Source organism: Saimiri boliviensis, chromosome 11, assembly GCF_048565385.1.
Source record: "Saimiri boliviensis isolate mSaiBol1 chromosome 11, mSaiBol1.pri, whole genome shotgun sequence".
NCBI lineage: Eukaryota > Metazoa > Chordata > Mammalia > Primates > Cebidae > Saimiri > Saimiri boliviensis.
The window spans coordinates 19,685,885-19,700,799 of NC_133459.1; the positions used below are offsets into that span (position 1 = coordinate 19,685,885).

The 14,915-nt window shown below is 51.1% G+C and overlaps 1 protein-coding gene across 5 annotated transcripts in view; it reads right to left on the reverse strand.

Annotated features, from left to right (window-relative positions):
* The window catches only part of ECE1 (endothelin converting enzyme 1), a 132,185-nt gene that overhangs the window by 69,880 nt on the left and 47,390 nt on the right, over window positions 1–14,915 (reverse strand). For 2 of the 5 annotated variants that reach the window (XM_010345484.3, XM_074380230.1), the window contains exon 2: window positions 4,978–5,064. The exons of 1 other annotated variant lie outside the window; for it this stretch is intronic. In XM_010345484.3, the coding sequence (XP_010343786.1) occupies window positions 4,978–5,064 (87 nt within the window). Of the gene's footprint in view, window positions 1–3,138; window positions 3,412–4,977; window positions 5,141–14,915 lie in introns of those variants that run through there. 2 more of the 5 variants (XM_074380229.1, XM_010345481.3) reach the window with 2 other exon arrangements.

Consider the following 14,915-nt stretch of genomic DNA (forward strand, 5'->3'; position numbering starts at 1 on the left):
AGTGTGCTGCTGGCAGTCTCTGGGCCTCAGTCTCCCATCTCTAAAATGAGGTCTCAAGTGTGACTTCCCAGACTCTAGAACCTCAAGGTTCTAACAGGCAAACAGAGTTGATAAGAACTCCAGGTAAACAGAGATGTCTTTTTAAAGTATTGAGTGGGCCTGTCCCTGAAATCACCCTCGAAAGACAGCTTTGGCCAGGCATAATGGCTCCCATCTGTAATCCCAGCACTTTGGGAGGCCAAGGCGAGAGGATTGCTTGAACCCAGGAGTTCAAGGCTGCAGTAAGCCATGATCGTGCCACTGGACTCCAGCCGGGGTGACAGAGCGAGACTCTGCCTCAAAAAAAAAAAAAAAAAAAAAAAAAAAAAGAGGCCGGGCACTGTGGCTCATGCCTGTAATCCCAGCACTTTGGGAGGCCAAGGCGAGTGGATCACCTAAGGTCAGGAGTTTGAGGCCAGGCTGGCCAACACAATAACACTTCATGTCCACTAAAAATACAAAAAGCCAGGCGTGGTGGCACGCTACTGGGGAGGCTGAGGTGGGAGAACTGCTTAAACCCAGGAGGTGGAGGTTGCAGTGAGCCGAGATTGCAGCACTGCACTCCAGCCTGGGCAACAGAGTGAGACTCTGTCTCAAAAAAAGAAAAAGAAAGAAAGAAAGCCCTGTGCAAGGTGGGAGAAAATGAGACAACCACAACTAAGAATTTAAATATCTCACCTTTCTTTTTTCTCAACAACAACAACAAAAGATTTTTAGAAGTAACTGAATGAATTTCAAAGGTTTTGCTAGCTGTGGCCATCTGCTCCTTAGTTCAGGCTGCAGGTGTCACTCCCGCCTTTCCCCTTCCTGCCACTGACGTGGTGTATGTTCAGGTGTGGGAAGAGCATCAGAGGCTTCAGAGGGAAAGTTATCATATTTAGATATATATTATATCATACCCATAGCGAGGTTCTATAATAATCCTCATAGTAACCAAATCCATTGTCCAAGCATTATCTAAAATGCTTTCTGTCATATTGTCCCATTTGAGGCTTTGCAACAGCTCTGAGAGGTGGGCTAATAATATTAACCTCATTTTACAAAGAAGGCTATAGAAGTGAGTCACATTCAGGTCTCATAGCCCCCAGGAGAGACAAGAGCTGGGGCTCCAAGTTAGAGCTAGCTGCCTTTTAATTCTGTGCTTGGTCCAGAGTGACTCATTTTAGTGGACTGTGACTCATTTGTGCCCAAAATATGGGATAAGGAAAAAGAAAACATTAGGCATGGTGTCTGTAATCCCAGGACTGTGGGAGGCCAAGGCACGAGGATCACTTGAGGCCAGGAGTTCGAGACCACCTGGACAACATAGTAAAACCCCAACTCTACTAAAAATACAAAAAATTAGCCAGGCATAGTGGCATGTGCCTGTAGTCCCAGCTACTTGGGAGACTGAGGAAGGAGAATCACAGGTTAAGGCTGCAGTAAGCCCCGACTGTGCCACTGCACTGTAGCCTGGACAACAGAGCGAGACTCTGTCTCAAAGAACATAAAAAAAGAAAGCAAAAGAAAAACTCTTTCAGGTGAGGTACAGGTAGAATTTTGCTCCAGTTAAATTCAACACTGATCAGCACATCCAATAATAATAAATAAATGCGGCAAGTAATAAAGTAACAAATGTGGCAAGTTTGGCTGAAAAACGGAAGTTTTCATTTATTAGTTATTGATGTTGATCACTTGGGACTTCCTAAAACAAATGGACTTCAAAATCTTGAAAAATCAAATAGCTTATTTTTTTAGCTGTCTATCAAGAGAGAGGATTTGAGGTGAAAGGTCTATTTCAAAAAGTCTAAAATTGCCGGGTGCGGTGGTTCACGCCAGTAATCCCAGCCCTTTGGGAGGCTGAGGTGGGTGGATCACCTGAGGCTGGGAGCTCAAGACAAACAGAAAGAAAATCCATCTCTACTAACAATACAAAATTAGCCAGGTATGGTGGTGCATGCCTGTGATCCCAGCTACTTGGGAGGCTGAGGTAGGAGAATCGCTTGAACCCAGGAGGTGGAGGTTGTGTGAGCTGAGATCACACCATTGTACTCCAGACTGGGCAACAAGAGTGAAACTCCGTCTCAAAAAAAAAGTCTAAAATTGAGAGAGCAAGCTTGATGCAATGACTCATGCCTGTAATCCCAGCACTTTGGGAGGCTGAGGCAGGCGGATCACCTGAGGGCAGGAGTTCGAGACCAGCCTGGCCAACCTGGCAAAACCCTGTTTCTACTAAATATACAGAAATTATCTAGCTGTGGGGCAGGCACTTGTAATCCCAGGTACTCTGAAGGCTAAGGCAGGAGAATCACTTGAACCTGGGAGACAGGGGTTGCAGTGAGCTGAGATCACGCCACTGCACTCTAGCCTGAGCGACAGAGAGTGACTCTGCCTCAAAATAAATAAATAAATAGAAATAAAGTTGAGGGAGAAGTTCTGTTGCTAGCAAACGGCCCAAAGGAAATAATCTGAAAAGCTAAAAAATGGGTCACCCACAGAGTGACAGTGATTGGGCCTAAGTGTCCAGCTACAGGGGATTGAATGAACATACTTTTATATGTTGGTACCATGAGGTATCATGATTTTTAATGGCAGCATGTTTTGGAAGTTTTTGACAATGTAGAAGATGCTTATGCAGTGGCACTGAATGAAAAATGCAGGATAAAACACTGTGTATTTAGAGTAAGCTCAACTATGTTTAAATATATATATACAAGTGTGAAAAACGAGAAACCGTTATCTCCAAGTGGCAGGATTACTGCTCCTTTTTAAATTCCTTTTTATACTTTACTATCTTTTTTCTCCCCCAAGTGAGCATGTGAAGCTTTTACACTGGGGCGGGGAGGGGAGACCAAAAAAACCCCAAAAAAACCAATGACTGAAAACATTAACTTAATAGAACAGTCTGCCTCATAAATTGAGATGAAGGGGTTCTTGGCTAGAAAGCAAGCACTGGCTAATTTATGTTCACTTTGAGGAATTTGTGGAGGCTCCATGCAAGCCTAGCTGGGTACCCACAGAAATGTCCCAAATCCTTGGGTAACCTCTTTGCCTTTTCCTGCAAGGAAAGAGGAAAATGTATTCATTTGGGGAGCTTGGTGTAAGGCACACGACACTAACCTCCAAGCCATATGACAGCAGTGGGACCACAGGCATGTCTAACCTCTCTCTGTACTTCACCTTTATCATCAATAATCCTAGCAGGCCCAGTAATATGCATGACATCCACTTCCTCTAACATCCATTTTACAGTGAGGTCATCATCACTGAAAGAGATTAAGCTGCTCGCTCCAGGTCACCAGTGGAATAAGAATTCAGACCTAGGTGGCGGCTTCAGAGATGGGTTCCCTTTGCTTGGCCGGGGGCCCTCTCTAGATGAACATGCTATTTCATCTGAAAAAAAAAAAAAAAAAAGGCTATATCCCAAGCAGGCTGCTGTGAGGATAACAGAAACACAGCATATTACTTTGCTGTGAATTCTGAAATGCTTTTGTGCGGATATATTTAAACCCTTCTGTGGAAGATAAGACTGAATAGCATTGCTGATTAGATTCTGTTTTGATTCCTGAAGGGAAAAGCGCTGCCCCAGAAATCTGATTTCCTGCTGGCTTCATCCTCTTAAGAAGAGTCCACTGGGAAGAGGTGTGAGACAGACTGGGTTTGACGTGTCACTCCTGGATTTTCAGTTCTGTGACCAAAGGCCAGTGGTTGCCCCTCTCAGAGCCTCAGTTTCTACATCTGTAAGTGGGGACGATAATCCCTACAGCTCTCGGGGGGTGCTCCTGAAGGCTAAGCAGGGGTACCACATCCTATTGGGTAGTACACTTGGGACCACGAGTTTGGATCTCCCTGAGCCAGTCTGACTCCTGGAGGAGGTATTCCATCAGGGGTACCTCCTTTCACTGGGAGGATTATTCCAGCTTCTAGGAGGTGTGTCTGAGTGGAGTGGGCCTGGCAACCCCAGTGTCCACTCATCCTAAGCTGGCCTTTGGGAAGAGCTGTGATTTGGTGCCAGTTCACCAGGTGGCCCCAAGATTCTCCCAAATACCTCCCTTGGTCTACCTGGCAGAAGTCCTCCGAGACTGGGGTGGCCCAGCTCCTCTTTCTACACTGGTTTCTCAAGAGCCAGATCACTGGGTCTCCTAGGGTGTCAGCACCATTTCCAACACCTTCCCACTCACCTGCCTGGCTCCAAACCCCTCCAGGGCTGAGGTCTTGGCCATAACTGTCCCAGTGCAGCCCCCAAGGGAGATGAGGGCGGAAAGCAGCCTTGCTCAATGTCCTGCCACAAGGCAGGGACAGGGGTGAGGCCCTCGCCAGGACTGGGCAGATGAGATGCCTACAGGCGCAGACCCAGGGGAGGGGAGGAATGGACTTCTTGAGTAGGCTGAAAAGGGGCAGGGAGAGGGGGCAGAGGACAGGTTCCTGACCCCAGGAAATTCAGGTACTGGGGGTGAAAGAGAAAGAAGCGGGCGGCACTGCCTCCCAGATAAGGTGACCAACTTTCCCGGTTTGCCAGGACTGAGGGACTGAGTCCCAGGGATGCGGAGCTTTCCATGCTGAAACAGAAACAGCTGTAGACTGTGCCTGTAATGGGCCTAGGCAAGTCCCCGGACATTCACAGCCTTCCGTGGAAAGGGAACTGGGCGAGGTCGGGTCTTGGGGGGTGCTTTCAACTCTGCCACCCGGGCTATGGCCCAGGAGGTGGCCGGGAGGATCTGGGGACGGCAGGGCAGGTGAGGGGAGGCCGGTGGGGTGAGGCTGGGGCTCCAGAAGGCTTCTCCGCGTGGAGCCCCAGCTGCGGGGAGCTGCGGCCCCTCCTGGTCGGCGGGACAGGGGAAGGGAAGAGGCGGGGTAGGTGTGGGCAGGGGCGGGGTGGTGGGGGGACGCGGCGGCAGCAGCAGCGCGCATGCCCAGGCCCAGGGCTCCGGACACCGGGAGAGAGCGGAGGGCGCCTACCTGCAGGCCGTTGGGGTACGCATCGCCCTCGGACAGCGAGTCCACCAGGTCCTCCTCGTCCAGCGTGGCCCGCTTGTAGGTCGACATCTGCAGGGCCAAATGCAGCACGGACTCCCTCAGCGCCTCCATGGCTCTCGCGCCCGAATGGGGAAGCGGCCCGGCCCCCAGCGGCACTGCTGCCGCGCCCCGCCCCGGCCGGCCGGGACACCCGAGACCGAGACCGGCCCACGCAGCGGCCCGAGCGGGGAGGGGTCCCGCCTGCCTCTCACCCCCGCCCTCCGGGCCGCTGCCACCTCACTTCCAGAGCCCACAGCAGGGCGGACACTGGGGGTGGCGGCCACACGCCTCGCATGCTGCGCCCCAGACGCCTGGTCCCGTCGCCCGCCCTGGTGGCCGGGATGGGATGGGATGGGATAGGATGGGCCGGCCAGAGTCGTACCACCTTAGCGGGCGGGGCCTGATCGGTTCGCAGAGCCTGAGGTTCCCAACCTCAGGTCTCCCGGGGAAACCCCCAAGACTCTAGAGGCCAGGGAGAAACGGAGACCCTTCCCTTCCCTGGAGGTCGGGAGAAGGGGCCCCCAAACTGAAGCCCCTAGCAGGCAGGAAAGGCCCTCACAGCAACCTCTCCTTGGAGAAAATCTCAAGTTCCCCTTCAACAACGGAGTCCCTGTGGCAGATAACAAGAGTCAAGGATCAGGAAGGTGCCCTCGATTTGGCCCAGAGCGATCAAGACAGTTGCCCCCAGCATCAGCCCTTAGGCGTGTCTAGGGGGGTCTCCCCTCTTAATGCTAGAAAGATCAGGCAAAAAAGGTGGGGTGAAAAGGCAGGTGTCCCAGTTCAGTCCCCTTTTCTAGCTCAAAGCCCTTGAAGCCAGACTTCACGAATGAGTTTGAGAAAATTGTTTCAGCCCTGACACGGGGTGAAAGGAGCTGCCTGTGCATGTGGATGGCTGCAGGGTGGTCCAGTGGTCACTCCCATGCTCAAAGCTGTCGCCCTCCCTGCAACACAAGAGAAGCACTGCTCCACAGGGAGTCAGAAGCCAGAAAGGGAACCCTCTTTCCCGTCTTCCCCGTCAAGAGTCGGAGCCTCTGCTGGGTGCCCTCTCCCCAGCCCCTGAGGCCTCTCCTGTAACCCTAGGCAGGGAAAGGAGGGCTCTCTCGGATATGAGGTGCTCAGTTAGGGACTCAGCCCCAGCACTGTCTCACCCAAGAACCCCAGAGAGATCTAATCCAGCAGGTTTTCAAAGGACTCCTCTCCACTTCTAGTAAGGCGGGAATTCCTGCATTTAGGCATACTTTTCAGCTTTGCAAAACGCATTTCTGTTCATTCCAAATTTGATCCTTACAGTCATACATATGTGTAAAGAAACGGGTTTAGAGGAGGGAGGGGACCACCCGACATCATAGGGACAGTGAGGGTAGTGGCTCCTGATAGGCAGTGGAACATGGCTTCCACTCCTGCCCTCTGATAGCCCCCTCGGCAGCCAGGATGAGCCTTTAAAATTAAATCTGGCTGGGGCTGGGTGCCATGGCTCACACCTGTAATCCCAACACTTTGGGAGGCCAAGGGGGATGGATCACTTGAGGTCAGGAGTTCAAGAACAGCCTGGCCAACATGGTGAAACCCCATTTCTACTAAAAATATGAAATACAGAATTACAAAATATCAGCTGGGGCTGGTGGCGTGTGTCTGTAATCCCAGCTACTCAGGAGGCTGAGGCAGGAGGATGGTTTGAACCCAGGAGGCGGAGGTTGCAGTGAGCTGACATCATGCCACTGTACTCCAGCCTGGGCGACAGAGTGAGGCTCCATCTCAAAAAACCAAAAACCGGGCCGGGCGCGGTGGCTCACGCCTATAATCCCAGCACTTTGGGAGGCCGAGGCGGGTGGATCACGAGGTCAAGAGATCGAGACCATCTTGGTCAGCAAGGTGAAACCCCGTCTCTACTAAAAATACAAAAATTAGCCGGGCATGGTGGTGCACGCCTGTAGTCCCAGCTACTCAGGAGGCTGAGGCAGGAGAATTGCCTGAACCCAGGAGGCGGAGGTTGCGGTGAGCCGAGATTGTGCCATTGCACTCCAGCCTGGGTAACAACAGCAAAACTCCGTCTCAAAAAAAAAAAAAAAAAAAAAAAAAAACACCACAGAAATCTGGCTGAGTGCAGTGGCTCATACCTGTAATCCCAGCACTTTGGGAGGCTGAGGCAGGAGGATCACTTGAGTTAGTTCTAGACCAACCTGGGCAACACAGAACTTTTTCATTAGCAGGACGTGGTGGTATATGCCTATTGTCCCAACTACTTGGGAGGCTGAGGTGGGAAAATCGCTTGAAGTCAGAAGGTGGTGGCTGCAGTGAGCCGTGATCACACCACTGCACTCCAGTCTGTACCACACAAGATTCTGTCTGAGTGAATAAAGAAAATGAAATTCTGTTATTGCCATTCCCTTGCTTTAAACTCTTCCACTGTCCCTAGAATAAAATCTGAACCCTTCACCAGGCCCTATGGCCCCTGCCCACTCCAGGCCCTCGTTTTGTACCGCCCCTGCCCCTGCCACCTCCTCACACAGTTCCTCAGTTTCTGTAAGTTTCCCCTTCCCCAAGACCTTTGTACCTGCTGTTGTCTCTGTTCGGGGCATTCTTTTCTCTTTAATCCTCCAATGGTCAGCTCCAACTTCGGATCTCAGCCTGTCACCTCCTATCAGCCCCCCTAAGCAGCCCCCCGAATTCTTTATTACAGCATCTTGTTTGTTTTCCTTTACAGTACTTGTTGCAGCTTTATTTTGTTTTCTTGTCTTTATCACCAATCTCTCTGCCCCTCCCCAGAATCCACAGCTTTACTGGGGCTGGAACCTTGTCTGGCCTGTCAAACAGAATCTCTTATCACCCGGCACAGAGTAGGTGCTCAACAAACAGTTGTTAAAATGAAACGGGGAGGCCGGGCGCAGTGGCTTATGACTGTAATCCTAGCACTTTGGGAGGCCAAGGCAGGTGGATCACGAGGTCAGAAGACTGAGACCAACCTGGCCAACTTGGTGACACCCCATCTCTACTAATATTAAAAAAAAAAAAAAATTAGCCAGGCATGGTGGTGCACACCTGTAGTCCCAGCTACTTAGGAGGCTGAGACAGGAGAATCACTTGAACCCAGGAGGCAGAGGTTGCAGTGAGCTGAGATCACGCCACTGTACTCCAGCCTGGCAACAGAGCAAGACTCTTGTCTCAAAAAAAAAAAAAAAAAAAAAAAAAAATGAAAGGGGGAATAAGTGGAGGTGAAGTGCCTTTAAGTTCTCGAGAATTCTCCTGCATCTAACTTCATAATTATAGAAATAGGGAAGACATCTAAAGGTCACAGGCCCTGGAGAGGCAAGGTGCATGCAAAGAGTCTGAATTCTGGAGACTTCTGCGTCACTCCCTCTGGGTGAAGGAGTTTCCACTGCCCACCCTAGCGAGAGGGGACTCTGAGGCTGCTTCACTTATTGCTGGGTTGCAGCTGGGCTTTTTCTAGAATACGACACTTGGTTACACTAAGTACCAGGTGTGGATTGCCAGAGGAAAAGACTTTTGCAAAAGTTCAGTTCACCGAGCATCTCCCCGGCCACCTGGTGGTGTAAGGGATTTATCAGTTCTTTTATACCCACCATGGTTTTTTTCTTTTTCTTTTTTTTCTTTTTTTGAGACAAAGTCTCGCTTTGTCGCCCCGGCTGGAGTGCAGTGGCGTGACCTCTGCTCACTGCAACCTCCACCTCCTGGGTTCAAGGGATTCTCCTGCCTCAGCCTGCTAAGTAGCTGGGACTATAGGTACATGCTACCACGCCTGGCTAATTTTTTGCATTTTTAGTAGAGATGGGATTTCACAATGTTAGCCAGGAAGGTCTCACTCTACTGACCTTGTGATCCGCCTTCCTCCGCCTCCCAAAGTGCCAGGATTACAGACGTGAGCCACCACGCCTGGCCCAGCCACCATCTCTTTTAAGCCTCTCACCCCTCCCTCGGAAGGAAGTATCACTGGTCCCTTTTACAGAGAATGAAACTGAGGCTCAGGGAAGTAACTGGCCCAGGTGCGGTTAAGTGATGGCTCCTCCTTCTGTCTCATTTCAGAGATTTCCCCCTTCTGGGAAGCTCTCCTGACCACCCTCCAGGGACCCCAGACAGTGTTTGGTCCCTGACTCTGTGTCCCCACACAGCCACCCCACCCCATGCTGAGGCACACAGCACTTTAGACAGGAGAATCCTGATGGCAGTGGCTGGGTCTCGTGGGACCCAGTCTCCTCCAGGGCTTAGTCTGAGGCTGGAGCTTCTGTAGATGTTTGATCAAAGCAAGGAAGCAAGGGAGGGAGGCCGGAAGCCACCCCAGGGATCCTGATGGCCACCCTGTGGCAGCCTGTCAGTGGACAGATGATACAGGAAGCTAACGGAACTCCCAAGCAGAAATCGGCAGAGATGGATCGCTGGTTACTTTTCAGCACACAAAAGCCAAGGGCCGCTTCCTGAGATGCGTGCCTCAGCCAGGTAGTGAAACTGAACTCCCCTCAGATGGGAAAGGCTTGGTGGGCTCTGCTTGTTGGGAAGTACACAGTGGGTGAGTGACATTCCAACAGCAGTCCAGGGCCCTTCGCCCGGGGCCTTCCATTCACCACCTCAGTGGCTTCCCACACCTACCTAGAGCCTCAGCCTCACAGGTATCACTTCCAGCGTACAGAGATGGGGAGGAGAACTGGACAGACCAAACACCGCCCATGCCACTTGACAAATCTCTCTCTCCTAACCCCACAGTGCCTCACCCCTGAGGCGAGAATCATCACCTCTGCTTTACAAATGAGATGACCAAGGGTCAGGGAGGAGGAAGGACACCCCCCCAGCCCCGAGTCGCCTGCCTGGAAGAGAGGGAGCCAGGATGCGAATCTTCCCCTGCCAAACCCACTGACTCCATTATACTGCCTCCAGAGAACTCGAGCCCCATGGCTAGAAAGTGGCAGAGCTGGGCCTTGAACCTGGGTCCTGGCCTCTTGGTCCTGTGCTCCTTGTGGAAGGTGGAACTGCTTCTTCAGGTGGGGACCTCAGAGTCTCGGTGCCCTGGGCAGACTGTGGCTCTGGGCTGGCAGGGCAGCCAGCACTTACTCTCCCTAATTGCCTCATTTGTGGTTATGGGTGCCACACCTGGCCCTGAGAGCGCTGGGGAAAAGGAAAGCAGCTCTGCCTTGGTTTGCTCAGTTCCCTTCCAGGCACTGTGCGGCCGTGGAGGAGAAATTTGGGTTGAATCTAGGTCTGGTGTTCATGAGAAGGGACTGGAAGAAACCAAGAATGGAGGGTAGAACCACAGCTCCCTATAGACTGCCCGACCTCAGTCCCTGGTCCCCGAGCTGCACAGAGGAAGTGACGAAAGCCAGATGAAGGTGCCACAGTGCCCAGCTGTGGAAACTCCACCCTTGGAAATCAAAGGCCTGGGGTGAGCAGAAACAAGAAGTATAAACACGCACGTGTTTCTGGCGATAAAAGCCTCCTGGCCTAGTGGCACCTGGGCATGACCCCATTTGCCCAGACTACGCTAGTCACTCATATGGCTATTGTGTCTGGTTGGCCAAAGGTGGGGGATCGTCGAGGCATCCTGGAGTGTGTCAGAGGCAGGAAAGAGCAGCCCCACGAGTGAAATTCTGGGGCCTGGGACTGAGCCACACCCTCTGCAAGCTGTTTTCACAGTGTTTCTAAGCCTCAGCTCCTTAGAGACACTGCCGTTTGTGGCCAAAGTCTCTATCAGTTACTACTTTTGATGCTGGTAATTGGCAGGGATCTGTTACAACCTTACCTGCCATCTAAAACACACTCATATTATCTGGTAGCTAAACACTTAGATTTAACAGGAGCTATAATACAGCAGGTAAAAGCTCTGTATCTAAACCTCATTTCAGATCCCCAGTCTGAACTTCCAAGCTGTGCGACCTTGCGTAAATGACTTAGCCTCTCTGTACCTCAGTACTCATCTGTCAAATGAAGATGATGATGAGAATAATTGTACCGCCCTTATAGGACTGTGATGATACTTAAATGAGTTAATATAGATAAAGTACTTGGCTGCATGGTGACTCATGCCTGCAATCCCAGCACTTTGGGAGATGGAGGCAGGAGAACTGCTTGAGGCCAGGAGTTCAAGACCAGCCTGGGCAACACAGCAAAACTCTTCCTCAAAAAATGAAAACAAAAATAAACCAAAGTAATTTACGACAACTTTGGGCAAGGGCTGAGATATAAAAATATGGCTATCACTTCAAAAGATAGGCCACTTGACATTTATTATTACATTATCCATTATATTTCTCAGCATTTTTCACAAGAGAAATTTCCGTGTGATTATTTTTTAATTTACTATGAAATTCCTGAAGGCATAAACTGCTGCTTTACTTTTTGATAACAAGAATCAGCTTGTATCTCTTTTTTCTTTGGCTGCCAGGAAACTCACAGCCAAATCAGAAACTCAACTACGGACACTTTCTTGGCCTTTATGTTCAGCCTTTTCCTGGTCCATATTTTCCACTCTGTTTTCCATGATTCTGATTTTCCATTTCGTACTGCATATTGTTTTACTGACTGTATTTTATTTGTAACCTATTATGAATCCTTTACGGAACAGTGAGTAGAGTGAGTCAGAAACAACATTTATCAGGCAGTAAAGACAGACCTGAGCCCAATCACAGGTTTCCTGGCTCATGTGACCTTGAACACGTTGTTTTCACCCTCAGGTCTCAGTTTCCTTATCTGTAAAAGGGCCATTGTGAATACCGAGTAAGCTGGAACATGAACTGCCTGGCATCCAGCAGCCCAGCCCTGCGTGCACTGTACCAGAGGAACATGTGGCGTGGGCCACCTCTTTCTGCTTGTTTCTCTTTGTTTTCCTCACCACCCCTCCCATTTGCTTCTGCCCTCATCCAGATTTTCCAGTCTTGGCCTTTGTTCGGCCAATGTTTGTCATTAATATAGCCCTGCTGTAAACTCAGTGAAAATAACAGACTGCCTAGGTGATGGAGGTTAATATCAACAGCAAGAAGTCAAATACGAGTTATTAATAGAAATCATGCGCCCATCGTCTGGGGGCTCATGCTTATAATTCCAGCACTTTGGGAGGCAAGGTGGGCAGACTGCTTGAGCCCAAGAGTTGGGGACCAGCCTGAGTAACATAGTGAGATTTTGTCTCTACAAAAAAAAAAAAAAAAAAAAAAAAAAAATTAGCTAGGTGTGGTGGCATGCACCTGTGACCCTGCTACTTGGGAGACTGAAGTGGAAGGACTGCTTGAGCCTAGAAGGCTGAGGCTGTAGTGAGCTGAGATCACAACCCTGCACTCTAATCTGGGTGTAGAGCAAGACTGTCTCAACTACAAAGAAAAAAGAGAAAGAAAAGAAAATAGAGTCACTGACATCGACACTGCCCAGTTCTCAAGGCTCTTTGATACTCTTCTTTATGTCTTATAATCACCTTGTGGGGTAAATCCTGGTATCCCCATTTTGCAGATGCAGAGACTGAGGCTCAGAGAAAGGAAGCAGCTTGCCAGAGCTGGAGCCCAAAGCCAGACCTTCCTGGTTATCTCAGGGTCTCTCCCCTTTTTCTTGTGCCTCCTCCCCAGAGCCTGGCTCTCTAGGCTAACTTCCTTCAGAGGCTACAGGCCACCCATCTAGGATGTAGGAATAGGGACAGATGTAACTGGTGGCGGCTGGGGCAGGAGCCTCTCCTTTGTTCCACCAAGGGTTCAGATGGAACTGAGGGCCTGAGCACGGGAAGGCAGCAGGTGGGCAGGGCTGGGGAGGCCTCAAGGTAAGACTCAGGGAGACACTCGAAGGCCAAGGGCACAGGTAGGAGGTCAAGGCTGCTAACTGACCCTTGGAGAAGGCAGCAGCCCTGCCAGTCTATGGGTCAACCACTCTGATATGGCCCCAAGTCGCAGGGCTGGGCTCCCGTGAACACACTGGCAGCAGGAGACTCGCCTGCACACACAGGGCGCTGGGAGGCACTCACTCACTCACTCACTCACTCAGCCCGCTGTTGACTCAACTGTCAGGGCCCTGGGAAGCCCCGGGAATCTTACCTAGTGTTGCTGGCCCATTCCTCAGTGCCTGCTGTGGAGGCCACTCCATGCCCAAGCCCCAGTCCTGGTCAGCAGCCTCTCACTCCTACCTGATACAGGCCACTGACCTGCCCACCCTGTCCGCCGGCCTGACAGCCTCCATCAATCATCTCTGGCCCTCTGTCCAGGCCCACTGGGCTCAGTGCCCTTGGGGTGCCTTCCCTGGTTACCCCCAACTCCCTGGATCTTCCACAATAGCTCCCTTTAGTCCTTCGGCTCCTGGCTAGCTCCTGGCAGAACTTTCTTTTTTTCATTTTGTTTTTTGAGACAGTCTCGCTCTGTCATCCAGGCTAGAGTGCAGTGGCACAATCTCAGCTCACTGTGACCTCCACCTCCCGAGTTCAAGCAATTCAATTCTCCTGCCTCAGCCTCCTGAGTAGCTGGGACTACAGGCACCTGCCACCACGCCCAGCTAATTTTTGTATTTTTAGTAGATATGGGGTTTCGCCATGTTGGTCAGGCTGGTCCCAAACTCCTGATTTCAAGTGGGCCACCTGCCTTGGCCTTCCAAAGTGCTGGGATTACAGGAACGAGCCACAGTGCCTGGCCTCCTTTATTTTGTTTTGTTTTGAAGAGACTAGGTCTCATTCTGTTACTCAGGCTAAATAAAGTACAGTGGTGTGATCGTGGCTCACTGCAGCCTCTAAACTCAAGGGATCAAATGATGCTTTTGCCTCAGCCTCCTGAGTAGCTAGGACCAGGAGTGGGTACTACCATGCCTAGCTAATTTTAAACATCTTTTTTTGTAGAGACAAAGTCTCATTACGTTCCCAGACTGGTCTCAAACTCCTGGGCTCAAGCAATCCTCTGGCCTCAACTTCCTAAAATGATGGGACTACAGGCATGAGTCACCTCGCCCAGCCTGGGTAGAACTTTCTAAAGTGGGACTCCTTCACACGCCGACTCCCTGGAGCTGGCAAGAGAAAGCCCTTGAGCCTTGCCCTGGCTTGCTGAACCCTCCCTCCCAGCTCTGTCTGCCTTCTTTCTCCAGCTAGCTCCTCAGCTCAATGCGAGTTCCTCCAGGCAGCTCTCTCGGACTTCGCAGTGACCCTCCCCTGCTGCTCTCAGTAGCATGCTTGCAGCATCTCATCCCAACAGAATGAACAGCAGCCAAGTGCGACTGTGTGGCCCTGCCTGAGTCATTTCACTTCCTTTTCATGCTCTGGCTGTCACACCTTTCCACGGATATGAATGGAGATGATCGTGTCGACCCCAAAGGATCCTTACATGTCTTAAAAAAGTGAGACACGGAAAGGCCTCAGCCCAGTGCCTAGCAGAGATGCACATGGGAGAGAGGAAATGACTAGAGAAGACCCGGAAGACCCGTGGTGTGCCGGGCACTGGACCTGGGGCTCGGTGGCACCTGCCAGCTCTTTCCAACTGTGAAACACCTGGATTGCCGCGAGGGTCAGTAACGCGCCCTAAGTCACGCATCTGGTAAACAGCAAGGCCTGGATTTGAACCCAGGTTTTGCCATTACATCGGATTAGCTGGCAGTCACCACCTCCTTCCAACCCTCCCTGCCTCACCTGCTCCATCCTTATGACTTCAGGTGTCACCTCCCAGCTGGGTTTAAGGGGTTGAGTTGTCCACTCTGATCTTTTCCAAGCACAAACTGCAAGGTAGACCAGAATGCAGCCGGCCCTGACTCCAGGGCTACCTACAGATGCCCCTGTAGCTCCTCATGCTCCTGCGCTCCTGTGTGATGTCCTGGGCTGCACAGGATGACAGGCTGGGGAAGCTCCAAGCTGAAGAGACCATGTGCTCCCTGACAATTTGCTGATCTAATCACATACAACTTAAGACAAAGTTAACCCGTCTGATTGA